Below are 27,500 nucleotides of genomic sequence, written 5' to 3'. Positions count from 1 at the left end.
AACCAAGGGACTTTATCGAGCGAGGAAGGGAAGAAGAGAGAGGAGCCTGGAAACGAGGATGTAAAATGGTATATTTCTAAATGAAATGCCAGAGAGTCTGAGTAAACACCATCCGCATTTTCCGATTTCATACTTACTACATGAGCAACTGCATTTTAATGATTTAGTTTGGCGTTAAAATTAAGATCGACTTATTAGGCTCTCAATACACCATACAAAATTAGATATAATTATATATGAATAGGTAAAACAATATTAAAGGAAAATCGCTACATCTGCAACGCAATTTGCTATCAGTGCTGCGCTATTCCCCATTTTTTCTCGTGAAACATCAGAAGTCTTGGGTGTAGGCACTATTTCTGGCCCCACCTTTGCTCAACATGGCTTTAATTCACTGCGGTTAGTGAATTTATCTTTCGTAACAAAATCGAACTCCCTATTTTCTAGTCCGTGATGACCAAAACAGTGATGCTCACGCGGTGTCTTCACTTACATCAAGGAGGGCAAGTGCAAGTACCAACAACTGAGTGAATTGACCTGTTGCGATGATCATGAAAGTTATGGCTTTACTTGAGACCAAAGGGTATCCCTCGAGGCTTCTTCTGCATAGTTGCTCCCGTAATCTACCATCCCCCAAAGGCAGGCGATATATCAATTCCCCATCATCTGTTTCAATCGCATGCCCTGGTTGAGTCTAAATAGTTAAACTATGGTTTTCTTTTAACAGCTGGCGATTTCAACCGGTCGGACATCGGTTTGTTGAGACACTTTCACCGGAAACAAATCGTTACGGCGTCACCTCGCAAAGATGCTGCGTCAGACCTTGTGCTAACGAACGTGCATGAATTTTACACTTCACCACTGGCCTTCCCACTGTTTGGTCTCTCAGACCACAGCACTGTGGTAGCTTCTCCGACCTTTGAGAAGGATAACCCAACACCGGTACCAAGAGAGTAGTTACTAAGCCCGATCAACGGCCAAGTTGTAAGGCAGCGATGGAGAGATATCTAGACAGTATTGATTGGCCATTATTGTTCGCTTCGCTTAGGAGCTGCGAGGATAAGTGGGCCATATTTCAGCAACCTATCCTCACCAGAATTAATATTTGAATGCCCTCAATGAAAGTGCGCGCGTGCTAAGCCAACGCGCCATGGATGACCCCGAGACTTAAGAAATTGATCCGGAACAGACAAAATGCCTTTACCAGCTACGGTACGAATTCGACTGCGCTCAAATTTAGTAAACCGGGAGAGAAAAACTTGCAGAGAGAGGTATTATGAGTCCAGGATACAACATCTAAAGGATGAACATCTTAAAAGATGGTGGGACGAAATGAAGCATCTGAGTGGAGCAAAGACCAAGAATGGCGATTTGTGTAATCAAATTAACTCAGCCTTCCTCGAACCTCTAGAGAAATATAAGTTGCCTGCTCCGATGGAGAGTCTCGCTACAGATGATATTCCAAAGATCCTATGTGTTTCTGAAAAACGCGTTAAAAGAACGCTACTGAAAGTCAACCCCACTAAAGCTGCCACACCGGACATGATCCCGAACTGGCTACTCAAGGAGTACGCCGATATCTTGGCCTTTCCCATTACGGAGATTCTAAATGCTCTATCTGTTTGGAAAATGCCGATGTCTCACCCGTGCCGAAAAAGAAACCAGGTCTGGATCTGAAGAAAGATCTAAGACCTATTTCTCTAACGCCTTCTATCTCTAAATTGCGGAAGGATTCCTTGTAGACGACTATCTCAAGCCTGCTGTATTAGACTTTATTGATAGTAGTCAGTATGGGGCAGTCCTGAAATCGTCAAGTACTTTGGCTTTGAAATGCATGTTGCATAGGTGGTCCCTGGAGACTGACGGAAACCGAGCGACTGTAAGAACTCTACTTTTCGATTATCGGAAGGCATTTTATCTAATAGATCATTCTATATTAGTCAACAAGTTACGTAATTTAGCCGTACCACGTAGTATAGTTAAATGGATCATTGATTTTCTGTCTAATCGATTTCAAAGAATCAAACTAGCAAAAGGTTGTTATTGCAAGTAGGGCCCAGTCCCTTCTGGGATACCGCAGGGTTACCAAATTGGGCCATGGCTTTTTGTATTGATGATAAATGATTTGGATGTAAACACTCCACATTTACGGAAATTTGTTGATGACACTACAGTATCCGAAGTCGTTCCGAAAGGGATTACCAATGAGGCACAGAGTATAGTCAATCAGGTTATTGAGTGGTCCCATGTGAACAGAGTGCAATTCAACCCTGATAAATGTAAGAAGCTCCGAATTTCGTTTGCCCGGAACCCAGTTGATAGAACAAGTTAATATACCGTCAAGTTATTGGGACTTACTCTAAGTGCCAACCTAACATTGAAGAAGCAGTTAAGAACGATTATATTTCCTAGTACAGCTCAAACTCGCAAAATTACCGCCAACAAATCTAATTCTTTTCTACAATACGTGCGTAAGGTCCGTAATTGATTATGTTCAGGTATTTTATAACGACTTGCCGCGGTATCTCATCAACAAGCTCGTTCGAATTGAGAAAAAGGAGATCTCAATCATTATGCCCGGCGGGACCTACAATAACGTATGCGAGATTCTTAGGGTTACACCAATGGTGTATCACATTGATACATTATGTGATAACCTTTTCCATAGCATCGCATCCGATAAAGATCATAGGCTGGACAGCTTACTTCCGCCATTATATTATATATCATAGTTGTAAAATGTAATTAAGGTTTTATTAGAGCGGTTTTCAAATGAGTGTCGTAAAACCAAAACCAAAGTAATTACTTTGGCCAATCAAAAAGGACGGAGACAATTCAGTAAACCAATCAAAACTCAAAGTAATTTCACGTAGCCCACACAAAGCAAAGGGAAAATATGCACGCGAGAGCCTCGATTGGTTTTGGTCTCACTTCTGATTGGTTGAACAAGTGTCGCCAAAACTTTGAACCAGTCACTGAGTGAAGTAATGCCAAACCAAAGTAATTTGCTAATTACTTTCGACGCTCAATTGAAAACCGCTCTATAATGCTTATTGTTTACTAGATCACTTTTAGAATAATTAGCATCTATATTATACTTTTGTTATTATTGTAATTTTTATAAATTTTAGTATATAAACAATTGCGTAATTCAACATATGGGTTGCAATTTGATTTTAATAAACACCTACGTTACTTTACCTTTACCTTTAATTTCATAGATTTCGTTGGTGATTTAGTAAAAAGCCACATTGGTGGCCGAATAATGCCAACGTTTTTGGAGTTGTCTTTTTTTCCGGATTTCGATGTCTTAGCAAACTGGTGAGATCACAAAAAGCACAGCTTTCATTATTTATCAAGACCGGGGAGAAATATCGACATAAACAAAATCACTACTCGAAAGTTCTGGCTAATTAAGAATTCCTTCGATATCTTGCCATTTCCATTACTTGAAAAGTGACGACTGTTTGTGTCAGTAACGATCAACTTGTTTCTTATTGTTGTTATTATTAATTAAATGTGCTTCTTCATCACAAAAATGGGGACGCCACGCAAGGTCAAATAAGAGGTCTAGGTTACGTTGTACCAAAAACAAAAGAAAAAAAAATTGTGGAATGGTGTTTAATTAAAGGTCCAAATACAAATTCATTGAGGAGTTGAAAGAATTATCAATTGGTGTTGGTATTTAATTTAGACAGCCATGAGTGACTTATTAAGTAACTCACACAAATCACTATGCAGTGACCAGGTGCGTATCTTTATATATTTTTGACAGTTTATTTGGAGCAATACAATTACAGATAGTGAAGACATGAAAGTCATGAGAACATCTTTTCTGGGAGTTGAGTTGTTTTATTGTTATGAAGATTTATTATACTTGATCCGTGAGCGGGCAAGATGAACCCAATCCCTTGAGATTGGCTACCCGAGCGGGCAAGATGGAGCTAATTTGCCCGCTTGGAATTTCTCGTTTGGTCCCAAAAAATTAAATATCATTTTTGGTGTTTTACCCTGTAATGTCTCGTTAGACAACGCGTTTTTTTTCTCGTATAATTCGTTAGCCCTTTAGTATTTGTATTCCCTCGTAATTTACACTCGTTCATTAGTCCGCTTCAGCGTCCTTTATGTTCCTTTTCGTAGGATCTGTTGTTATCACCTTTAATTAACACTTAAGTTTTGCCGTATGTAAATTTAAACTTAATTTTTTTTATAAGTTAAGTTCAACAAAAATTTCAGTTGGTTCCCCGCCGTCCTTGCTGATCCAGCAATTGGTAAGAGTTTCGTCCTAGTTTTACGGTTTTTAATGCTTCATTTGGTTTAGTTATCCTGTGATTCCATGTTTGTAAACGTTTCGTAATTTAAGCTTGTTCTTAGATATTTACCAGCGACAACATGACACGTTGGAGTCAATATAGTTGCTGGAGTGCTGAGTCGAATGGTCCCTGACCATTTCATTGTAAATATCAATTGAGAGATGGATAACGTCCTTGACCAAGAACTTCCAAGTTCGCCGCGTTTAAGTTCCAGGCTAAGGATGCCAAACTCGCTCCAAAACCAAGAAGCAATTTTAGTTGAGAAGCTTTATTCTTTAAGACGGTCCCGTGGCGGCTACGTTGCTACTATGTCGAAACTGTGTTCAAAGACCGATGAATTACTACAAGATTACTACTGACAATTAATACTGACAATTGGTCCAGGTTCGAAGCCTCCAAACAGCCTTGAATGATACCTTTTCAAGTTTCCGAGACAATGTGGAACTGACTCAGGGACTACTTCCCCAAGACAGCATCGAGTTACAGGACGTTCTAAGTTATTATGAGGCACAAGAAGTTCGAAAACGGATTTATGATGAAAAGATTGAAAGATACGCCATCGATGTCGCCTCCTTTTTCAATACCAAAGCCCCTGAGGTGGTGACTGATACGAAGATTTCATTTCCTCCTTCCCCGGCAAGGTCTGTCATACTGTCGTTTCAAACTTCAACTTTGGAAGTGGAGAAATCTGACAATAATTGGAAGAATTCAGATCGTTAAAACTTTTGTAATTCCACTGATAATGTACCGTGCTGGATCAATTTGTATAGATAAGGAGGTGGTAACTGAGGCTAATAGGATTATATTTGACTTTATATGGAAAGGGAAAGACAAAGTAAAACGAGCTTCCCTAGTTGGTGACATAAAAGATGGGGGCCTGAAGGCCCCGCATTTAGAATCGATAATTAAGACTCATAGAATAATGCTTTGCCAGAGACTCGCAGATGAAGAACCTTGTAATTGGAAAATTATTTTATTTCACTATTTGAAACAGGTCGGGGGGGAGTTCATCCTCTGTTGCAACTTTGACATAAAAAAGCTACCGATAAACCTCCCGACGTATTACAGGGAATGTTTTGAGTGTTTTTCGCATTGCTCCGCAGCCACCGATAACAATGTACTTGAGCTTTCGCATGAACAAATTTCCAACACTGTTCTTTGGAACAATAAATTTATATGTATTAATAATAAATCAGTCTTCAATCAAAGCTTGGTTAGTAAAGGAATAATCAAAAAAGGCGATTTAGTAACAGAGAAAAACCAATTTATTTCTCAATGTAATCAAAGCCGGGTGAATCTTTCTCCAAAAGATATTTTTGATTTGATGTCCTTAGTTGATGCAATCCCTGCACCGTGGTGACAGTCGCTGAAAATAAATGGATACTTGAACAAGAGTCCTTTTGTTATTCAGGACCAAATTCAACTTGTGCTCAATAACCAGGAGGTCTCGATTACTGAGGCGACCTTTAAGAAGGTTTATAGGGAGTTGGTCTCTGGTTTTGTTACTCCACCGACAGCTCATTCAAAGTTTAATGAAAGCTTTAATGGTGTTTGTTTGGACTGGAACGAAATTCATAGTTTGCCCTTTCTAGTCGCTTTAGACACAAAGTCACGAGAATTTCAATATAAAATTCTAAATAGGTATTTAGTGACAAATACGTTTTTGAAAAAAATAGGCAAAATAGACTCCTCATTGTGCACCTTTTGTGGTATGTTGGACGAATCCCTGGAACATCTTTTTGTGACTTGCCATTTTACTACATTGCTGTGGAAAGAACTCATAGCTTGGTGTAGTGGAAGACAAATTAAAGTTGAATCACTATCTGCTGCAAATATAATTTTTGGTGACTGGCAAAGGAAAGATTGCTTCCTCTTATTAAATCATATAATCCTCATAGCAAAACAGTACATTTATTATTGTAGGTCCAACAATTTGAAACAACTTTTCTACGTTCTGTTGCAAAGAATTAAGTTTGTCTACCAATTCGAGAGCAAAATTGCTAAATGGAACAATAATTGGCAAGTTCACTCTATCAAATGGGGTAAGAGTGGTTTTGAAGATGTTGAAGATTGAAACGTGTTTTTATATCTTTTTCGATATTCTAACACAGCGCTATTGGTGGGTGTGTTTGTGTGTGTGGGTGTGTGTGTGTGTGTGTTTGTGCATCATGTAGGGGGAACTTTTGGGGGGCGGGGGGTGGTTGTTAGCATCCACTTGTTAGCTCAAATCAGTATATATATATATATTTTTTTGTGATTGCTGTAATTTCTTCGTTTTTGTAAGTGCTGTAACTCCAATACGGAAATGTTAAAGAAACAATAATAAAATACAAAAAAAAAAAAAAAGGTCTGTCATATCGCAAAGTAGTAAGGTCTCAAGAATAAGCACAGCAAGTTCAAGGTTAGAGCGAGCTAGAATTGCGGTAGAGAAAGCAGTTTTTATAGAGAAACAAACGGAACAGAAACGCGTGGGGTCGATAGATTTGAGAGTCAAATTGTTAGAGTTGGAAATGCGGCAAAAGCAGTTTGAGTTTCAGCACCAACTTGAGCTGGCAAAACTTGAGGCTGAGAGGCAACTGGATGAAGCTAGAGAAAAGACAGAAATGGCTCAATTGGAGTGCAAATTGGAAGAGCGTGAATATTCCTGTTTATTGTCTGAACATGACGACGATAAAGAAATCCTCCATGGCGACAGGCAAAAAGCAAACCTAGCATCCACCATGCCAACCCGGCCAGCACCAATCGCGCGTGACCCCACGCGAGTCGTCTCATGCCCACCTGCGTTTGAACAGCCATACGCTCAACCTATTGTGACCATGCCAGTGCGCATGCCTTCTTGCACGTCGACGGAATCTCGCACGTTCCGTGCGGCACCCACGCGAGCCCCTGCATGTTATCCCATCTCGTCTGGCGTCTCCTTTCGTCCTACCTCTTCCACGCCCGAATCCACAGCTCCAGGACCCACGAACCTATCCACTCTTCCAGTTTCCTCTTAGCACCCACGTACGGTCCCTGTGGCTTCCCCACACGTTTCCACTCTGCCAGCATCGAACGCTCCTGAGCGGCTTCATGCTGTCCCCAATTGGCTTCACCTCAGGCGCCCCACCACTTCCGAGTTTGTAACCAAGCGGTCCACCTCACCTCCAGTTTTCCAACACAATACTCAAGCCTCCGGTCCTATTGACTCAAGTTGTCAAGCACCTACCTTTGGCAATTACGATTCCTATGCATCAGCATCGTTTGTTCGCGAGAGTGCTCCAGTGATGAGTGAAGGTTATCTTGCTTCCATTGCCTCTGCCATGGAAAGGATAACTGCTGGACACGGTCTGCCTCCCCTCCAAGTATTGAAGTTTGATGGTTCACCTGAAGTGTATCCCTTATTTAGACAAAGATTCTACCAGCTGATTGAGACTAAGGCGTTGGATGAACAGACTAAGATGGCCCACTTGCTCCAGTTTCTTGAAGGCCCCGCCCTCCATGCTGTACAAAGATATGAAGCCGGTCCTGGTGGGCTGAACAAGGCACTAAGTGTTCTGCAGAACCGTTTCGGCCAGCCCTTTAAGATCATGAAAGCCCGTATTGATGCCTTGACAAAGGGTCCCGTCATCGCCCCTCAAGATAAGGAACGCTTTGCCGACACGGCCCTTGTCATGTATGACACCCTTGCATTAATGAACTGTCTTACCGAAATGAATGCCAGCAACCTCGAGAAAGTAATCCTAAGGCTACCCAGATGGCTGCACGACAGGTTTCGTGAGCATCTTGCGAAGTTGCAGAAACAAGGAATAATCATGCCCACCTTCTTAGATGCTGTCAAGTTCTTCAATGACCGAGCCGAGGTTGCCAATCATCCCTTTTTCACGCAAAATTCATACGAGTCAAGACTTCCACGGAGACCTGAAGACGGAAGAAAACTTCATGTACGTCACCTGAGCACGCTCACCACAAACGGTTCCGGGGCAAAAGTCAAACCCGACACCAACAAGGCCATGAGGATTATTAAATGCATGCTGTGTTCCCAAAGTCATCCGCTCTACTGTTGCGATGCTTTCAAGTCGAAGTCGGTTGAACAAAGAAGGGAATTCGTTTTCAAGAAAAACATCTGCTTCAACTGCGGTAATTCAAGAGACCACCTGGCAAAGTCATGTACTTCTACCAATCGTTGTAAGGTACCAGGATGTGGAAGGCCTCACCACTCACTCCTCCACCAATCAAGCCTTAGTCGTCCTGATCATCAATCCCATCTTACTGAGAGTACATCTACTCCTGCTATCCCCACTAGCTCACTAAGCGACCCATCTGTACCAACAGCGTCTGTCAACACGTCTGTGGCCGAGCCTCTTGAAATATTCCTACAGATTATTCCCCTGAAGGTCATTGGTAAGAATGGAAGACATACGACAACATATGCACTCATCGATTCTGCGTCAGATGTAACCTTGATAGATCCATCACTAGTCCAACAGCCTGGTATTGAAGGTGAGGAGGGTTAATTCTCCATCTCTACAGTCAACCAGCGAGAGAAACAAGAAAGGGGTTTGAGAGTTGACTTCATGATTTCATCAGTTGACGGCCAGCGATCCGATTACGTCACAGTGCGAAATGCATGGGCTCTTCGAGACCTCACAATCCCTCTAAAGCATATGTCTGCTGGCATGGAAACGACTCGTTGGATCCACCTTCAACACGTACCATTCCATGACGTCGAGAGGAGGAAGGTGTCTATTCTTATCGGAACTGGTATCCAAGAAGCCTTCATTCCTCTAGAAGTCCGAAGAGGTAAACCTAACGAGCCCTTCGCATTACGATCTTGTCTTGGATGGAGCGTCCTTAGTGGTTCCCTTGGTGCCGCCAATAAACACCTATTCAATCTGAATTTCGTATCAGCTGAAGATACGTCCCTCAGCCGTCAACTGGAAGAATTTTGGCGAGTTGAGCCTTGTTGAACTCTGAAAGAAACATATCGCACAATGTCGGTCGAGGATCACAAGGCGCTGAAGATAATCAACAACATCATCTCGTTTGCTGATGGTCGTTACCAGATGGGACTTCTTTGGAAGCATGAGGACCTTCATCTTCCGTTTAACAGATCTCAAAGCCTTAAAAGGAAGATTCGGTCGAAGTCCTGAGCTTGAAACGAAGTATCGATCCGTCGTAAATGACTACGTTGCGAAAGGATACGCAAAACAATTAAGCAAAGAAGAAGCCTCCTCCAAGTCCAAGATTACATGGTACCTGCCTCACCATCTAGTGTTCAATATAAACAAACCCAATAAGATCCGGGTGGTATTTGATGCTGCCGCCAAGTTCAATGGAACATCACTGAACGATCGACTGTACCACGGTCCAGACCTGACGAACAATCTGGTAGGAGTACTCATTCGCTTCCGACAGGAGAAGATTGCGTTCACTGCCGACATAGAGGCGATGTTTCATCAAGTTAAAGTTCTACCCAAAGATGCAGATGCCTTGAGGTTCCTGTGGTGGAATGATTCCCTGGACCAGCCACCGGTCGACTATCAGATGCTCGTCCAAACTTCGTCACCTTGTTGCGCAAATATGGCATTGAAACAGACGGCAGACGATAACAAAACTCGTCTTAGTCCAGAAGATGTCAAAACAATCCAGAGGAATTTCTATGTTGACGATCTGTTGAAGACTGTGGCAACTACGGAGTCAGCGATCACGTTAGCAAACCAGCTTGAAAGAAGGTGGATTCCATCTTACGAAGTTTAAAAGCAACAGCAACAGGGTTCTCAGAGCCTTCCCTCAAGAGGAGTTAGCAAATCCGTCCATCAACCTCGACCTTGACGAACTCTCCATCGGACGGACTCTGGGCTTACACTGGGATGCGCTATCTGATAACCCTCAATTCAAGGTTACTTCTACTGACAAACCTCCAACCAAACGTGGCATTCTGTCCACTGTCAGCTCATTGTTTGACCCTCTAGGTTTTCTCGGTCCATTTCTTCTTCCCGTCAAAGTTATTCTTCAGCAGCTATGGAGAATTGATGCTTCATGGGATCATCCGATACAAGGACCTCTCTTAGCTCAATGGAACAATTGGCTGAAGTCCATGTCATATGTTGCCAACTTGAAGATTCCGTGATGTTTTAAATCTTTCTCTGAAAGATCCATCTCAAACATCCAACTGCATTACTTTTCGGATGCGTCCACCCATGGATACGCGGCAGTCGGTTATTTACGGCTCCTTGACGATGCTGGAAACGTTCACTGCGCCTTTTTCATGGGAAAGACCCGGAATTCCCCTTTGAAGCAATGGTCTCTTCCCCGCTTGGAGCTGCAAGCGGCCGTAATTGCTAAACGCTTACATCTGCTAATACGCGAAGAGCTAGACCTTCCCTTGGTTGGTGTAACGTTCTGGTCCGACTCCTTAACCACATACATAGCCAACGAAAGAAAACCCTTTAAGCCACTTGTAGCGAATCGAGTAAACGAGATTCGTGAAGTCTCTACGCCACAGCAATGGCGATATGTTCCAACATCGCTTAATCCAGCTGACGACGGATCGAGGGGAGTGGAACTACACAAGCTGAATCTAAAATGCAGTTGATTATGCGGACCAAGTTTTCTCCTTTACCCGGAAGAAGAATGGCCATCCCTCAGCATCGGCTCAGTTTCTGAACATGATTCGGAAGTTCAACCAGAAAAATCTGTTATGTCCATCACCTAAGGATCATCATTAGACCAGTTACTAAGACGTTTTTCATCCTGGTCACGCCTGTTAACCATTGTTGCTTGGTTAGTTCGTTTCGTCAACTACTGAAAGGGGGTATAACTCTGCCTGAAATACGGTTATCAACCAGCAAGGTGGTGCAGCTAGTTCAGCGTCAAACCTTCTCTGACGACTTGGATTCATTGTCTGCAGGTCACCCAGTAAAGCGTCAAAGCAAACTTTGCACTCTTTCCCCAGTTCTCGTGGAGGGAACTTTGGGAGTCAGAGGCAGAATTCGCCATGCTGCTATTTCTTATCAAGCCGCCCGTTCTTAGCACCGTGCATTTGGAACGCTTGCATACAATAAAACCGTCTTGAAAATATTGCCTAAGATATTAGAAAATTTGCTTTAACATATGTCCTAAGAAAAAAGTTAATTCCATGCACGTGCTCATATACACAGTACAAATTGCATTCCTTTTAGTTGTGGTTTTGAAGGTTTTCTAATTTAGAAAATAAATAAAGTCAAGCACTAAGAAACAGCAACAAGGTTCACACTTGAGAATGGGCAAATTGAACCTAACATCTGTGTATCACTGGTATTTCTCACAAAGTAGACGCTCTTTGAGCGTAAACTGGCTTGCTTTTGGTATGTGTTTGTCCTCCTGAAAGTTTTGTACTCATTGCCAAACTTGAGAGATGGGTTAGTGAGAGAGTTTTTCAGAGACATGGTCGATGGAAGAGTACCACTGCCAAAGACGGATATGTTAAAGATAACATTGTTTCCAGGATTTCCGTTTCCAAGTCTTTGGGTCTCTACCCTTTTGTAGTCAGACATTTTGAAGCCTTAACTTCGTCTTCTAGTTGTGGCTTTCATCCAATATTCACGTTTGTAATGTTACGACAGTAATAATAATAATAATAATAATAATAATAATAATAATGATGATGATGATGATAGTAATAATAATAATAATAATAATAATAATAATCGCGGCTAATCGTCGTAGCAAAGTACAGCAACGACGCAGCTCAACAAGGTCGAACCGAAAGCATACATTGAACCCTCTGTCAGCCACTATACGGTCCATGTGTGACCTTGGAGGACAGCTTACAGCCATCTGAAATCAGCCGTATTTTGGTTTTTGCTGAAGGGAAAAAACCGGAGAACACGGAGAAAAACCCTCGAGGCACAGAAGATAACCAACAGAAACTCAACCCACTTATTGCGTCGGGTCCGGGAATCGAACTTGGGCCACAACCGTAACACGTAGTAAAGTTAACTGGATCATTGATTTTCTGTCTAATCGATTTCAAAGAATCAAACTAGCAAAAGGTTGTTATTGCAAGTGGGGCCCAGTCCCTTCTGGGATACCGCAGGGTTACCAAATTGGGCCATGGCTTTTTGTATTGATGATAAATGATTTGGATGTAAACACTCCACATTTACGGAAATTTGTTGATGACACTACAGTATCCGAAGTCGTTCCGAAAGGGATTACCAATGAGGCACAGAGTATAGTTAATCAGGTTATTGAGTGGTCCCATGTGAACAGAGTGCAACTCAACCCTGATAAATGTAAGGAGCTCCGAATTTCCTTTGCCCAGAGCCCAGTTGAACTGGATGCGGTTGTTATTGATACAAAAGAAGTAGAAGAAATTAAGTAGCGTCAAGTTATTGGGACTTGCTGTAAGTGCCAAACTAACATTGAAGAAGTAGTTAAGAAGGAAGTAAACGATTATATTTCCTAGTACAGCTTGAACTCGCGAAATTACCGCCAACAGATCTAATTCTTTTCTACAATACGTGCGTAAGGTCCGTAATTGATTATGTTCAGGTCTTTTATAACGACTTGCCGCGGTATCTCATCAAAGAGCTCGTTCGAATTGAGAAAAAGGCGATCTCAATCATTATGCCCCGCACGACCTACAATAACGCATGCGAGATTCTTGGGGTTACACAAATGGTGTATCACATTGATAAATTATGTGAAAACCTTTCCCATAGCATTGCATCCGATAAAGACCACAGGCTGGACAGCTTACTTCCGCCATTATATTATATATCATAGTTGTAAAATGTAATGAAGGTTTTATTAGAGCGGTTTTCAAATGAGTGTCGTAAAACCAAAATCAAAGTAATTACTTTGGCCAATCAAAAAGGACGGCGACAAGCCAGTAAACCAATCAAAACTCGAAGTAATTACACGTAGCCGACACAAAGCGCGGGAAAACGTGCACGCGAGAGCCACGATTGGTTTTGGTTTCACTTCTGATTGGTTGAAAAAGTGTTGCTAAAACTTTGAACCAGTCACTGAGTGAAGTAATGCAAAACCAAAGTAATTTGCTAATTACTTTCGACACTCAATTGAAAACCGCTCTATAATGCTTATTGTTTACTAGATCTCTTTTAGAATAATTAGCATCTATATTATACTTTTATTATTATAGTAATTTTTTTAAATTTTAGTATATAAACAATTGCTGCAATTTGATTTTACTAAACACCTACGTTACTTTACCTTTACTTTACTTTCATAGATTTCGTTGGTGATTTAATAAAATGCCACATGGTGGCCGAATAATGCCAACGTTTTTATAGTTTTATTTTTTTCCGGATTTCGATGTCTTAGCAAACTGGTGAGATCACAAAATGCACAGCTTTCATTATTTATCAAGACCGGGGAGAAATATCGACATAAATAAAATTATTACTCGAAAGTTCCGGCTAATTAAGAATTCCTTCGAAATCTTGCCATTTTCAATACTTGAAAAGTGACGACTGTTTGTACCAGTAACGATCAATGTGTTTCTTCTTGTTGTTATTATTAATTAAATGTGCTTCTTCATCACAAAAATGGGGACGCCACGCAAGGTCAAATTAGAGGTCTAGGTTACGTTGTACCAAAAACAAAAAAACAAAAAAATGTGGAATGGTATTTAATTAAAGGCCAAGGTCCAAATACAAATTCATTGAGGAGTTGAAAGAATTATCAATTACTGTTGGTATTTAATTTAGACAGCCATGAGTGACTTATTAAGTAACTCACACAAATATCTATGCAGTGACCAGGTGCATGTATTTTTGACAGTTTATTTGGACCAATAAAATTACAGATCGCGAAGACATGAAAGTCATGAGAACATTTTTTCTGGGAGTTGAGTTGTTTTATTGTTATGAAGATTTATTATATGGCTAGATCCGTGAGCGGGCAAGATGAACCCAATCCCTTGAGATTGGCTACCCGAGCGGGCAAGATAGCGCTTATTTGCCCTATTGGAATTTCTCGTTTGGTCCCAAAAAATCAAATATCATTTTTGGTGTTTTACCCCATATAATAATCCTTTACTGACCAAGCTTGTTTGGTCAAGATGGCTGGACATTGGCCTCGTTGTTCTGCGTTCTGCGTGTTTATGGACCTCGACCATAAACACGCAGAAAAAAAAGAATGGCCAATATCCAGCCATCTTGACCTCACGCTTTAGTTGGTCAATAACATGAAAGCATGGAAAGTAATGTATAAGGAACCTTCTGCAAAGCTAAGTAAAGGTAGGGTAGGTGGAACGTCAAATCAAAGAGAAACGCAGGACAGTTTGCTAGTGTTAAAGACAACCAAAGGCAAAAAAAAGTGATAATAATAATGATGATAATGATGATTATGATTATGATAATAACAATAATAATAATAATAATAATAATAATAATAATAATAATAATAATAACATGGGTGACAAATTACTCCTTAATTTTGGCGCGAAATTTCAGCGTTAATTTATAATTTCGAAATTACATTGTTGCCATGGCAACTTTTCATATAGTGCTAAAATGGCGTCCAGGTTTGAAAATTAAGGAGTAATTTGTCACCATGTTATTAATAGCTAATCAAATGGTATACCCGTGAAATTAGGGAATAATTTCACTTGCGTTTTGTCCAAAATCAAGTAATTTCCTTCGCCTAAAGGCTCGGGAAATTATTTAAATTTGGACGAAACGCGCGTGAAATTATTCCCTAATTTCACGCGTCACCATTTGATTACCCATACTAATAACAATACTAATAATAATAATAATAAATAATCATAACAAAGATCATAATGATAATGATAATGATAATAATAATAATAATAATAATAATAATAATAACGATGATTATGATAATGTTAATAATATGAAATCGAGAGTACTCAAAATATGGTAAACGTTTATCACAGAAGAATAAAGGTTTTTTCCATAACCAAATACAGTTTATAGAAATAATTCCTCCAGCATTGATCTAGGAAATTTCTTTGAAAGTTTCATTAAAAAAAACAAAACCAAAAAGAAAATGAAAAAAAAAAAAAAAAAAAGCAACTCAAATTGTGAATTGTTCCTGCGTGTTATTCGGAATCAGTATACATTTTTGATAATCTGAGAGGTCTCCAATTCGGAGACGTGCTGTTTGGGAAATATAAAATCATTATTCAAACCTACAAATTTCGAATTCCTTCTTCAAAGGGTTATCAATTACTACTGAGATTTCATTAAAACAGATGTGAGTCACTTATTAACTAACTCAAACGAATCTCTAAAAGTGACTAAGCTATGGTATATAATTGTGTGACAGTTTATGTGGAATAGCAGTTGTAGACTTGTGAGTCCTGAGAACATCGTTTCTGGGAGTTGAGTTATTTTATTGTGATAGGGAGATATAGAAATAAAAGTAAAAGAAACCTTCTTCAAATATTATGTTAACATAGCACCAACTACTTCCCAGATCCCATTCAAAAGGGTGTGTGAGTCACTTAGTATAACTGGAGCGACCAGGGGCATAGCGATATATTTTTGAACGATTAGTTGGGGCACTATACTTACAGCCGTTGCAGACTTGTGAGCCCTGAGAACACCTTTTCTGGGAGTTCACTTATTTCATTGTTATAAAGCCATCTAGAAATAAATCCATGGAAAGCAATGCATAAGTAAAGTTTGCAAAGTACGTTTGTTAAGGTAGTACTAATTTATCTGAATACTACTTTTAAAGGCATACTTGGCAACATTGCAAAACTCTATTTGAGCGAGATTAGGTTGTTGAAAAGTATTAACGTATAGATTTCACCATGTATGTAAAGGAAAATATGGTAGCAAAGCAAATTTATTAATGACTGACGCAGATTCATTAGGGTATTAAATGTCTACAAAGGATCTCTATAATGATATACGAAGACCTTGGTATATATTCTAATTATTCAAAACGTCATCCATCTGAAATACCAACTGGAAGAAACAAAAAAAGTAACAGCAATGTTTCATTTCTCAATTAATTGCTAGTCTTAAAAAAAAAGGAATCTGAAAATCTAAAACAAAATGCAAGTAAACAATAATATGAAGTCAAATCAACAGTACTAAAACCAAGGTAAACGTTTCTCACAGAAGATTGAAGGTTTTTCAATCGAGTTCGTTCGCAAAAGGGGTAAAGACTCTCCTTTAATGAAACCCTTTTTAACGCTGAGAGGGTGGCATGAAGAGAAATCCGTGTACTGGAACATTTCTATGGCTTTAAAATAAGTTTGGAAATCAAGTGTTTTGTTTAAGGTGAAGCGAGGTCCTTTAAAGACTTCGACATTTCGCAAGTGAATTTGATCGTGGGGTGGAATTGGATAGCAAAATCAACAAAGCTGTTAATTTCGTGTTTGCTTATGTTCCACACTGGAAAAAGTCATCAATGAATCTTTTTCAGATAATAGGTTTATGAGGGCTGGATAAAAGTAGTTCTTTCTCGATGTGAGCCATAAAGATGACTGAGAAAGCGGCTACTGCCATATTTTACAGCCCATTTCTATACCGTGGGTCTGTAAATAGTTTCGCCATTGAATTTGAAGGAGTTTTCCTTAAAAATCGGTTTTACGAGGTTCCCAAGAATGGATGTGGGGATGGGTGGATTTGACTGATAGCTAGTGTTCTTCATAATATTGGCAGATGACCTGCATCCCCTCAGTCTTCTTGTGGGATGTTAGTATATAGTGAACAGACATCGTGTGTAGCAATTATTGCGTTGTCTGGAAGTTGCGTGTTTTCAATGAACCGGACAAAGTCCGTGGTGTCTTTGATATATTACTCTTGTTTCTTAGCAATAGGTTGTTAGGATGAAGTTTGAAATACGTTCTATAGGGCCACCACTACTGCAAACTATCGGTCTGCCGACTGGCAGTTTGGTTTATGTATTTTTGTCAGTGTATAGAATTCCGGTATTCTTGGTGGGTTCTGGCTTTGATTTAGCATTTTGAAAGTCATTGCGTCAATATGGTTGTTTGTATACAGTGCATTGACTATGTTGCTGACCTTCTTGGCCGTCGAGGACTCTATAGGATCTTGTAGAGGGGTGTAAAAGTTTGTGTCACAGACTTGTACGTTGCCCTCTCGGATTTTGTCTTGCGTATCCATGACGACTGTTGTAGTCCCCTTATCAGCTTTTAATGTTCACCTTTTTATTTGCGCGTAATGCGGATATTGCTCGTCGTTCTTGTGCTGACAAATTGCCTTTAGCATTGCTAATGGATAATGAATCAATTTCTAGCTTAGTGCATTCCAGGTAGCTTTCAAGTGCCACAGAAGGTTGTAGTGGTGGTTGCCACGTTGATTTTGACATGGGACGGGTGAAGGTTGCTTCCGTGGTTAGCAAAGTGGTATTTTAATCGCATGTTTCTGGTGTTAAAAGTCTTTTAACAAGTCTTTTGTGCAATATTGGTTTCGGGGAAGTGGGAATAAATTTCAAGCCCTTTGATAGCAATTTTTTGTCATTTTCGGTAAGAGATATATTCAATAGATTTTTGATGAATCTATCGTTATTTCTTTTGTACTGATTTTTATTTGCTTTGCGTTTAAGAAGTCGCTTTTTATTTTTGCTAAGGTGTCGCACAGGGTTGGCGCGGTAGTTGTCAGTGAAAGAGACGTTTGGATTAGTTTCAACTCTTGTTTTATTTTTGTTCTTAGAAAATACTTTCATGAGAGCACTGAGTTCGTTCAATTTCACCTTAATAGTGCTCAGTTCCTTTTTTTCGTTTTTTTTTTTCTTTTGGCTGCTTCTGGCTTGTAGCCGTTTTTTTCTTGCTGAGGCTGGTTCTGGACAGAGATCGGCTAGTCGCTGACTGGATTCTCCTCTCGGCGTTTTCTCGCCTGAACTGATCCAATAACATCTGGTCCAGCTGTTTCTTGAGACTAGAAATTGTCTCAGGGTCTGCGCTGGAGTTCTTTTCTTGCTGCTGGATCAGGATCTGGAGAAGTCTTGTTCTGCTTTTTGGCAGATTTTGTTGAACGCCATATTGAACTGCTCGTCGGGCCTGTCGGACCTTGGCCGGTACTGGAGACCCACTGAACAGGATTTCCTGTCGACGAAATCTTTAAGGACAGACAGCGATCGTAGGCTTTTTGCGCGTCTGGTTTCGAGTGAAGCAGTTCTGTTCCTCAGCTGTCGTCTCAAAAGAAGAATTTTGGGGTATTCCTGTCAGCCGTTACTGAGGCCGATGAGGCCCATTCTGAGGCCCATTCCTGAGGCCGATGAGCTGGATTCAAAATGTTTTTTTCAGTATTCATCGGTTGTTGTTGCTCTTTGCTGTATTCTCCCGTTTGTTCAAACTGGAGACAAACGAAAGAAGAAGCGAAATATATTTATTCACCAGTCGATGACGATAAGTTTGTCACCAAACCATTTCGAAAGTGGAACAAAAAAAGCGAGAAAGTTAAAGAACACGAACACTCTACACACCATCAGAAAAGCGTGGAGCAAGCTTACAATCTTAAACGAGCTGTTGAGCACCCATATACAGCAATCTCAGCCCAAATTGATTCCAGTAAATCCGCAAATATCGGGCGAAACCGCGGGGTTCTTAAGTCTATAGCCCGAGCAATGCTGTTTTGGGGTGTGCAGTGTATTTCTTTGAGAGGTGATGTTGAAAATCTTTACACACCTGAAAACCCTGGAAATTTTCTTGCCCTACTCAAGTTGTTAGCAGTGCATGACAGTGTGTTAAAAAGTCATTTAGAAACTCCTGCAATGCGTTGTGTGACACTTGTCACCGCAGACACAGAATGAATTGATTGAGGTCATGGACAAGCACATTATTCTGAAGGGCACGCTGGATGATTTAAATGCTGCAACCTATCACTCTATCTTAGCTGGTGAAGTAACGTTGCACAAAGAAGAACATCTTGCTATTTGTGCTCGGTTCGTAGATGAGAAGAAAGATGTAAGAGAGGAATTTTTAACATTTATCACACTTGAAAGGATAACAGGTGAAAAGATTGCAGAGAACATCCTAGCTTTCCTGAAAGAGAACAACGTACCAGTAACGAACATGCGGGGCCAAGGATACGATGGTGCAAGCAACATGTCATCTAGCACATCAGGCGTACAAGGACGGATAAAGAAGGAGGCACCATTAGCCACGTATGTCCACTGCAATGGACACTGCCTCAACCTTGTAATCAGTAAGTCATGGCATTACCTCTGGTGCGCAATGTCATTGAACGTCTAAAAAAGTCCTAAGAGAAGCGGCCTTCTTGAGCTTATTGTTAAGCACAACATATTTAATGCTGGACTTGTGCAAGACAAGATGAGCAGAACGGCACACTGCTTATCAACATTTCTACCAAATCTTTGTTTTCATCGTAGAGGATCTCGAGATGACTGGTTTCAAACGCCACCTTCCCAAGTATGGTGATATGTATGCTGACTGGGATCCAGCGAATCGCAATGAAGCTCAACAAATGTTGGCAAGCATTACGTCCTTCGAGTTCATTGTCGTATTTATGACAATGTACCAGTGTTTGGCTCACTTGGCTGGAATCACTGTTAAGCTTCAGACAGCAACTGTTGACTTTGTGGAGGCCCATGAAATGATTACAGAAGTTGGAAGTTTCTACCAAAAGGAAAGGGAAGATTGTGACACAAACTTTTCCCGTATTTACAATCAAAGCGTTTCAATGGTGGGTACTGCTGCCGAAATCCCCTGATTGACATCAAGACACCAGCATCGCTCCAATGCTGAGGCCCAACTCCTAGAGAGTATTTCCAAAGAAACGTGGCAATTCCTTTACTTGATCATAGTATCATGTGTATCGAAGAGCACATCACTACTTGGCCTCGTTCCAAGTGTTCTCTGTTCAAGAAATGTCAACCTCAATGCGGCTGTTAACACTTACACTGATGATCTCCCGTCCCCTGAGTTGTTCGAAATGGAACTTACGCGATGGAGAACTCTATACTTAGCAACGGAACCGCAATTAAGGCCAGCTTCACCTGCTGTGGCATTCAGACATTGTGATGCTGCCCTCTTTCCAAATATTAGCATTCTTCTTCAAATTGCCTGCACAATTCCAGTCACGTTGTGCGAATGCAAACGAAGCGCAAGCACATTGCGACGACTGAATAACTACATGCGTGCATCGATGGGAAAAGATCGCTTGTCCCATCTTGCGCTTTTGCGCATTCACTACACTACTCCTGTGGACTTGGACACTGTAGTAGACTGTTATGCTCGGCTACACCCACGTCGACTTCAACGGGAAAATATTCTGCAATAACGGTAAGTTTAATTTTGTGTGACACTGTTAACATTAAAGGTCCGTTTTAAGCAAAAAGGAACCCACCCAGGCAAAAACCAGCCTACGGGCCTGCAGCTATACGATCTTCAAACCCCAGTGATGCCTGCATTCTTTTCCAGCGACTAATAAATGTGTGCTCTCGATTTCGCCAGTGCGTCGATACTTTCACTTACTTGTTACCGAAAACATACTATCGTGACGGATCCCTGGGTATAATCAGTGTAAGGCGGCTCATAAAGGAGTTTGGTTATTCAAGTGGATTGACGTGTAATTAATAGCAACCGTTGGCACCATGCATGGCTCGAGTTATATGCCACCGGTTTAGGTTGGTTCCAAATTAAGAACATTTAATTTTTTGGCGCAAATAACATGCTATTTTCTTTTGTTTAGTAGCTTTTCTGCATCAGCATGTTTTCGGTTGTTGTTATTGCTGTACTTTGTTAATGCTGTTACCTGTTAAAGCAGCTTTTTGCCGGAAGATACAATAACTAATGTAAAATGCACAATGTACTACGAAGTTTAAAGTTAAATACGCTGTAATAACTAATAAAAGTTGCTGTTCAAATCTCAGAATTGCGACTTTCTTTCAGTACTTTCGTGGCAGGAGATATGGTAGACTCTCCTGATTTCCTATGCATTCTTCCGTGTTAGAAGAACCCATAACTGACCCAGGGGTTTTGCGACCGGCGGCTCGTGGCCTTCAATCCTTGTCACAAAGTTAAGGGACACATCAAAAACAGCACTCGATTGTAATTGACCAGAATTAAAATTTCCCCATCCCCCTCTGCAAGCAATGTTGTGAAATGGATTAAGGTGTAAAAGAGCCGTAGGCTACGGCACCCTGAGGCCTAATATCCAGTCCATGGTTCGTGGTCCACTCCCTTAGTTAAAAGCCGCCATATTGAATAAAGATAAATCCCCGGATCGAAGTCGAGAACCAAAGGACAAGGTTTTGGCTGCCCTTATATCAGAAAAATTGCAAAAGAAAAGGCTTCAGTAAGTGTACTAAAGTGAATGTTAATTAAGTGTGAATGTTACATATTCATTTCATACTAATTAACAATCAACAACCATAAAGATCAGAGATGTCGGTTACCACATTAACATCATTGGAAAGGCCTCATTACAAATTGCATCAGACATTATTACAATTCGCGTACACTTACAAATATTACAAAATGCTGCAGCCCTTATTACAAAATGCTGCACACGTTATTACCCAATGCGCACATGCCGCAATCGTTATTACAAAAGGCGTAACTTATTACCAAATGCGTCGTTATTACAAAATGCCGCAGAACACAAGTGATTTAGGAGTATAATCAGTTAAAAACTCACAGCGCTGTCGTGGTTGTTGGTGTGTTGTTCAATAGATGAGCTGAATGTTTCCCATTGCAGTTAAAGACGTTCTCAAATGGAAACCCCAAATATTTCCTGCGGCCGCGGCAGTAACACAAATTGACACAAACGCGAAAATCTGTAAAAAGATAATCAAAACCTGGACTAAAAGTAAATAAATTGCCTAGCCTTCATGGGACTTGTTTTAATTCTCGAATTTCAAAAGTAATATTTCAAAAACGAGTGCGAGGGTTTCATCAGGTTTCCAAACGCGAGAAAACATTTGAAATTATTGTTTTTGAGCGTTTGGAAACCTGATGAGACCCGAAGCACCAGTTTTTGAAATTACTTCTATAAAGAAACAATACAAAATTATGCAATGTTGTATTTTTCCCATTTTTCTTTAAAATGCCTTGTATGTGTGATTTGTTGTATTCAGTCGGCGTTCATTCAATCAATCAATCAATCAATCAATCAAAACTTTATTTCATCACAGAGTCCGTTTCAATAAGAAGTGTTCTCCCATAGAGCCGTGTTTTACAACTATGATTACTAATAAAAATAGTAGAATTACAGACTATAATTAAAAATCGAATTTTCCTAAATGCTAAAAATGTAATTAACTTACAACTTTAATTTACTTAAAAAGTCCTACAGCATAACGTAATCCATTATTGGATTTAAAATTATAACGATTAAATAATTAATTAATTAATTAATTTATTTATTTATTAATGCAAGAAATTTATTCAAACTGGTGGCCTGCTTTGCCTCAGTAGGCAGACTGTTCCAAGTAATGGCAACCCTGTAACGGAAACTCTTTTTAAGAGCTTCTGAGTTCGATCAGTCTTGGGATGACCAGATTTAGCTCTGAGTCACGTAGATTGTATCTATTGCATAGTATTAGTATTCGCGAATCTTTCGAATATATATTCAGGCAGTAGGTCGTTCACTGTTTCGAACATAAGGGTTTTCATTTGTTTGGAACATCTGCCAGCGAGGCTCGTCCAGTTTAGGTCCGAAAGAATGTAAGAGTATCTTACATCCCAATCAGCACCGGCTGTTATGCGAGCAGCTCTGTTTTGTTATTTTAATCGAATTTATTACTTAAGCCAGTACCAATCCCATCCCAGGAAGCACTACAATAATCAAGATGTGGTAAAATGAGAGATTTGTAGATTGTTATGAGCAATGGTTGGGCGGGTATAGTGGCTTAAGTCTTCTTAGAGCTGCAAGCACTTTTGAAACCTTTTGATTAACCTGAGAGATATGGGAACCCCAGGATAGCGTTTCATCTACCTGTATACCAACGCATTTATGTGAGTCAACTCTTTCTATTGGATGGCCATCAACGCAAATATCTGAGTTACTGGGTAGTAGCGAGATTTTGTGCCGAGTCCCAATGAACAAGCATTTCGTTTTGACAACGTTTAGACTTAAGAGATTAGAATTAAGCCATTGTTTAAGGTTGCCTAAGTCGCCTGTAAGGGATGAGAACAACTCATCAGGATCTTTTGATGCATAATTAAGGTTAGTATTCTCAGCGGTCTCACCTCACACGTATAAAAGGATATGTGATAGAACGAATGCCATTCTGTCGATCAAGCGAGTAGCTGCAGTTTAGAAATGGCTGACCAGGGAGAACAAGTTCCACAAGTTGCGGCAGGCGAAAGCCTTCTCAAGCAGTTGCTGTCGCGCAACCGCCGCTGCCTCCATCTCCACAGAACCAAGAAGAGCCTGGTAATCCAAATCCCGGTCAAAACGCCGCAGGGGAAGAGGTTACGTTAGAGGTTTGCTCAGCGTTTTGTTTTGTCGTTTCCAGCACGTGTTCTTGAATATTGTATCTCCGTTGCAGTTTTAAATTTATTTCCAGTTCGCGTTATGACCGGTTGCGGAACGTTTGGTGTTTAGCTTAGGGGGCAATTCTCGACTCCGGTTTGCATTTTGCCCTGCTGATAACGTGTAGCTTGGTTGCCTTGCGGGCAGTTTTAAGTTGAACTCTTCAAGGTCACATTCTGACCTGCTTGACTTACAGTTCCTGTTTTGCTCTGCTGATAACGGGTAGCCTGGCTGCTTTGCGAGCAATTTTACTGAAGTTTGTTGCTGACACTTTTGTGCCCTGCTTCGAAACGTGTAGCTTTCTAGCTTTGAGGGCAACTCTTAGTTGATTTTCCAGTTCCTATTACAATCTGCTGACAACGTGTGGCTTAGTTGCTTCGCCGGCAGATTTAAATATATTTCCAGTTTATTTTGTGCCCTACTGGTAAACGTGTAGCTTTCAAGCTTCGCTGGCAATTTTAAGTTGGCTTTTCATGCATGTTATGCATATAAATGGGTAGCTTGGTTACTTCGCGGGCAATTTTAAGTTTGTTTCCAGTTTCAGTTATACTGTGCCCTGCTTCAAAACGTGTAAATCTCAGGCTTCGTTGGCTTTTCATGTATTTCATGCCCTGCTGATCATATTTGGCTTAGTTGCTTTGCGGGCTGTTTTAATCTTGCATCTAAGTTTTGTTGTGCCCCACTTTGAAACGTGTAACTTCTTAGCTTTGTGGGCAATTTAGAATTCACTCTCCTTTTCACTTTCACGTCCACTGAAACATTTAGCTTAACCTCTTGCGGGCATTTAGAAGTTTGTTTCGGGTTATGTTATACCCTGCTTCTAAACGATTACGTGTTTAGCTTTGTGGGCAACTTGAAGTTCACTTTCCCGTTTAATAATTACGCCCTGATGGTTATGCGTAATTCTCGTTCTTGTCTAGCTCCACGGAATTTTATGTTTGTTTACCTCGACACGTACTCCAGCATAGAACTGGTTCAGTATTATTTTAGTGCGATCGTTGTTTAATTTTCGTTCTTAACTTTGAATTGTTGATTTCATTCCTGAATGCTTGTTTTCGCCGCATTGTCTCACTTTAATTGTTTTATTTTCGTATTGTTCTATGCTTATTGTTACATTTAAATTCCAATCATGTTGGAATAAGAGGTGCGCTGCCGATTTACCCGGCTTATTTATCTAGCACAATGTATTATTTTTTTAATATTTCTGTCATCACAGGATAGTATGGAAAACAGCACTCAATAATTTTGCAACAGATTGACAATAGTTTGGCGATGTTTCTTTGAATATTTCGCGCTGTCAGTACAATAATTTTTAATTTTGCCCCTTGGCATCGAATGCAATCACTTCACTCTCCCCTTCCTTTTTCTTTTCCATATTTGGGCTTTGCAAGGGAGGATTAAGTTTTTAGAGAATGCACAGGGGACCTCTGTACAGGCGTTGATAAACCGCATAACCCATTATGGTAGCCGCAGTTTAGAAGACTTCGACAAATGTGAAACAGTGCGCCTCGCAGAAGAGCTCGTCTCTGTGGCGAAGACCACTGGCCATGCAAAAGCGGCCAGCTATTACATCATCGCAACCACCCTCAGGGAGATAATCTATTTGTCGAAAGAGCAATTTAAGGCTTACTTCCTGGCTCTTTTGGCAGATAAGGAGTTTACAAGGATCTTTCATGCCATCTCTAAAGTCGACAAGTCATTTAAACCTCTTACGCCATATTTTCGTACTCAGGTGAGAGGTAATCAAAGGTTTTCCTCTTCTAATCCTCGACTCATCTTCTATAGGTGCGGAACGCCCGGCCACAAGTCTACACAATGTTGGAAGCGATCCCCGACGACCCGCTATTTTCCTTCAAGCGGTTCAGTTCAAAACCAACCCCGACCGGCAACTCAGTAGCAAGACCCTCCTTTTGTATGAGTTTGGGTTCTATTAAGTCAACTCATCACCATTACCATGTCTCTTCTTTGTATATTCTACCCAACTCCTCCCCTCCCCCTCTCCCAGGTTGGGCGTTACCTTATAAAACTTTGCTTATCAATTTTTATCCCCACTTTTTCCCCTCGGATGACATCCTCAAAGGGAAGCTCACTTTCCCTCTCGGATAACCGGGGCTGAGTTTGTCATTCCCTGGGCCCATATAACTTCCAATTTCTCCTTTTCGTTTCAAGTGTCCTTGTTTCAACCCCAACGCGGTAAGCATTAATGAATTGCAATGGATAAACATCGATGGATCTGTTATTGATGGCGCCCAGGGGTTGGCGAACAATGCCCATATCTCTAATGACGATATCGCCCAAATCTCGCCAGGAAATGTTTTGGCGGATACGTCTCGCCTTGTTTTCCGAGATCCAGATCATTTTGTTGTCTGCAGACTGTTCAGCGACGTCGGCTCTAACAGAGAACTACATGGAAATCAACCATCTAAAAAACTTTGTATCCGCTTTTCCACACACTTCCTAATCATTCTGCGTCATGTTGTAATTTTTAGGGTGGGAGTCTTGAGTTTGGGAGACTGAGAACGGGAATGTCCTCTGGTCCCGTGGTTTGGGACTTAAGGACACGCTTTAACATAGAGACTGTCGGTGCCCAATCTCAAGCAAGCGTGAGAGAGAATGGTGAGAATAGAATACTATCGTCAGCATACATTCTTACATCAGATAAAAGGTTACAGTTAAGCAAGTCGTTGATGTATAATAAGAATAATAAGGGTCCAAGTGTTGAGCCCTAGGGCCTGGCAGACTCCACGCTGTATATAGTTTATTTCAGAATGGCGGTTTTCCAATACAGTAACCTGTGTTCTATCAGATAGATAGTTTCTTAAAAGGTTTAAAGTAGTGCCTTTGAAACCATGCAGCTCCAGCTTTGAAAGAACAATTTCATGGTCAGTTGTATCAAACGCTTTTTTTAGATCAATAAACAGGACCGCATTTGTTAAACCATTATCAATGTTGAAATACCAAGTATCAGTCATATCAAGACTGGAGTGACCCTAGCGCTTTTTCAGTCACTGGGAATAATACCAGTAGAAAATGACAGTTAAAAACGCGCGTCAAGGAGGCCGCTGTAAAAGGAAGAGAAACATTCAGTTGAGAAGACGATGTGATATACCATGAAGGCCATCAGCTGCTTGTAGATAAATTGGTTACAAGTTTAGTTACCCCATCTACCGTTATTAGTTTCGCCTCAAAGTTCGTATGAGGTTTAGTTTAATCTTTGTGGCCAGGGTTGGACCAATTTCCGTAATAAAACTATTAAAAGCATTACAGATCTTGAAGGGATCACCGATGTCTTTGTCGTCAATAAGCAATTTTGTAACTTGGGTTTTGTTTTTCTTTCTTGATAATAACGAGTTAATTGCATTCCAGGTGGCTTTAACCTTACCATTATTACTCTCAAAGTGGGAGCCAAAGTAGTCCTTCTTGGAAGCCATGAAAGAGTGTTTGACATGGTTCTTGATATTTTTATACTCTATCCATTAAGTTTGGTCTTTGGTAGTAACTGCGATACTTTTTATTCGATCTCTTGCCCTCATTAGTCGTTTGATTTCAGAGTTGAGCCAGGGGGCTGGCGATGAAATTAGCACTCTTTTCTTTTTAAAAAGAGCATGAAAAATTGCTATGGTCAGGAATAGATGTTTCCAAGATTCCCAAGCTTCGATAGGGTCGTGAAGTAGCTCAATCATGGCCCAAGGTGCTACTTCCATGTGGCATTGAAAATTTTCAAACACAAAACCTTTGTATTGTCTAGCATTAATGA

General features: G+C 40.5%; 3 protein-coding genes across 3 annotated transcripts in view; all 3 read left to right on the top strand.

The window, feature by feature from the left end:
• The window catches only part of LOC138048551 (uncharacterized), a 28,356-nt gene extending 27,399 nt beyond the window's left edge, over window positions 1–957 (top strand). Inside the window, exon 2 of the mRNA XM_068894731.1 lies at window positions 728–957. Within this exon, the coding sequence (XP_068750832.1) occupies window positions 728–957 (230 nt within the window). The remainder of the gene's footprint in view (window positions 1–727) is intronic.
• Window positions 958–6,823: 5,866 nt separating this feature from the next.
• LOC138048550 (uncharacterized) lies at window positions 6,824–9,259 on the top strand. The gene is made up of 3 exons (XM_068894730.1): window positions 6,824–7,008; window positions 7,411–8,792; window positions 8,880–9,259. The coding sequence occupies exons 1-3, from the start codon at window positions 6,824–6,826 to the stop codon at window positions 9,257–9,259; spliced, it is 1,947 nt and encodes a 648-aa protein (XP_068750831.1).
• Window positions 9,260–19,068: 9,809 nt separating this feature from the next.
• LOC138048549 (zinc finger MYM-type protein 1-like) lies at window positions 19,069–19,975 on the top strand. The gene is made up of 2 exons (XM_068894729.1): window positions 19,069–19,450; window positions 19,635–19,975. Exons 1-2 carry the CDS (start codon window positions 19,069–19,071, stop codon window positions 19,973–19,975), a joined length of 723 nt encoding a protein of 240 aa, XP_068750830.1.
• The last annotated feature ends 7,525 nt before the right edge of the window (window positions 19,976–27,500 follow it).

Source organism: Montipora capricornis, chromosome 5, assembly GCF_036669925.1.
Source record: "Montipora capricornis isolate CH-2021 chromosome 5, ASM3666992v2, whole genome shotgun sequence".
NCBI classification, from domain to species: Eukaryota; Metazoa; Cnidaria; class Anthozoa; order Scleractinia; family Acroporidae; genus Montipora; species Montipora capricornis.
The sequence above is the reverse complement of the archived record's forward strand: the minus strand, read 5'-3'. Positions and strand labels throughout refer to the sequence as shown.

Bases quoted from the DNA above. Each gene is read 5' to 3' on its own strand.
- LOC138048550 (XM_068894730.1), top strand. From the start codon at position 6,824: ATGCGGCAAAAGCAGTTTGAGTTTCAGCACCAACTTGAGCTGGCAAAA. The intron at 7,009-7,410 runs GCAAAAAGCAAA...GCTTCACCTCAG, and splicing joins GAAATCCTCCATGGCGACAG to GCGCCCCACCACTTCCGAGT. The intron at 8,793-8,879 runs GTGAGGAGGGTT...TGATTTCATCAG, and splicing joins CCAACAGCCTGGTATTGAAG to TTGACGGCCAGCGATCCGAT.
- LOC138048549 (XM_068894729.1), top strand. From the start codon at position 19,069: ATGGACAAGCACATTATTCTGAAGGGCACGCTGGATGATTTAAATGCT. The intron at 19,451-19,634 runs GTAAGTCATGGC...TTTTCATCGTAG, and splicing joins CTGCCTCAACCTTGTAATCA to AGGATCTCGAGATGACTGGT.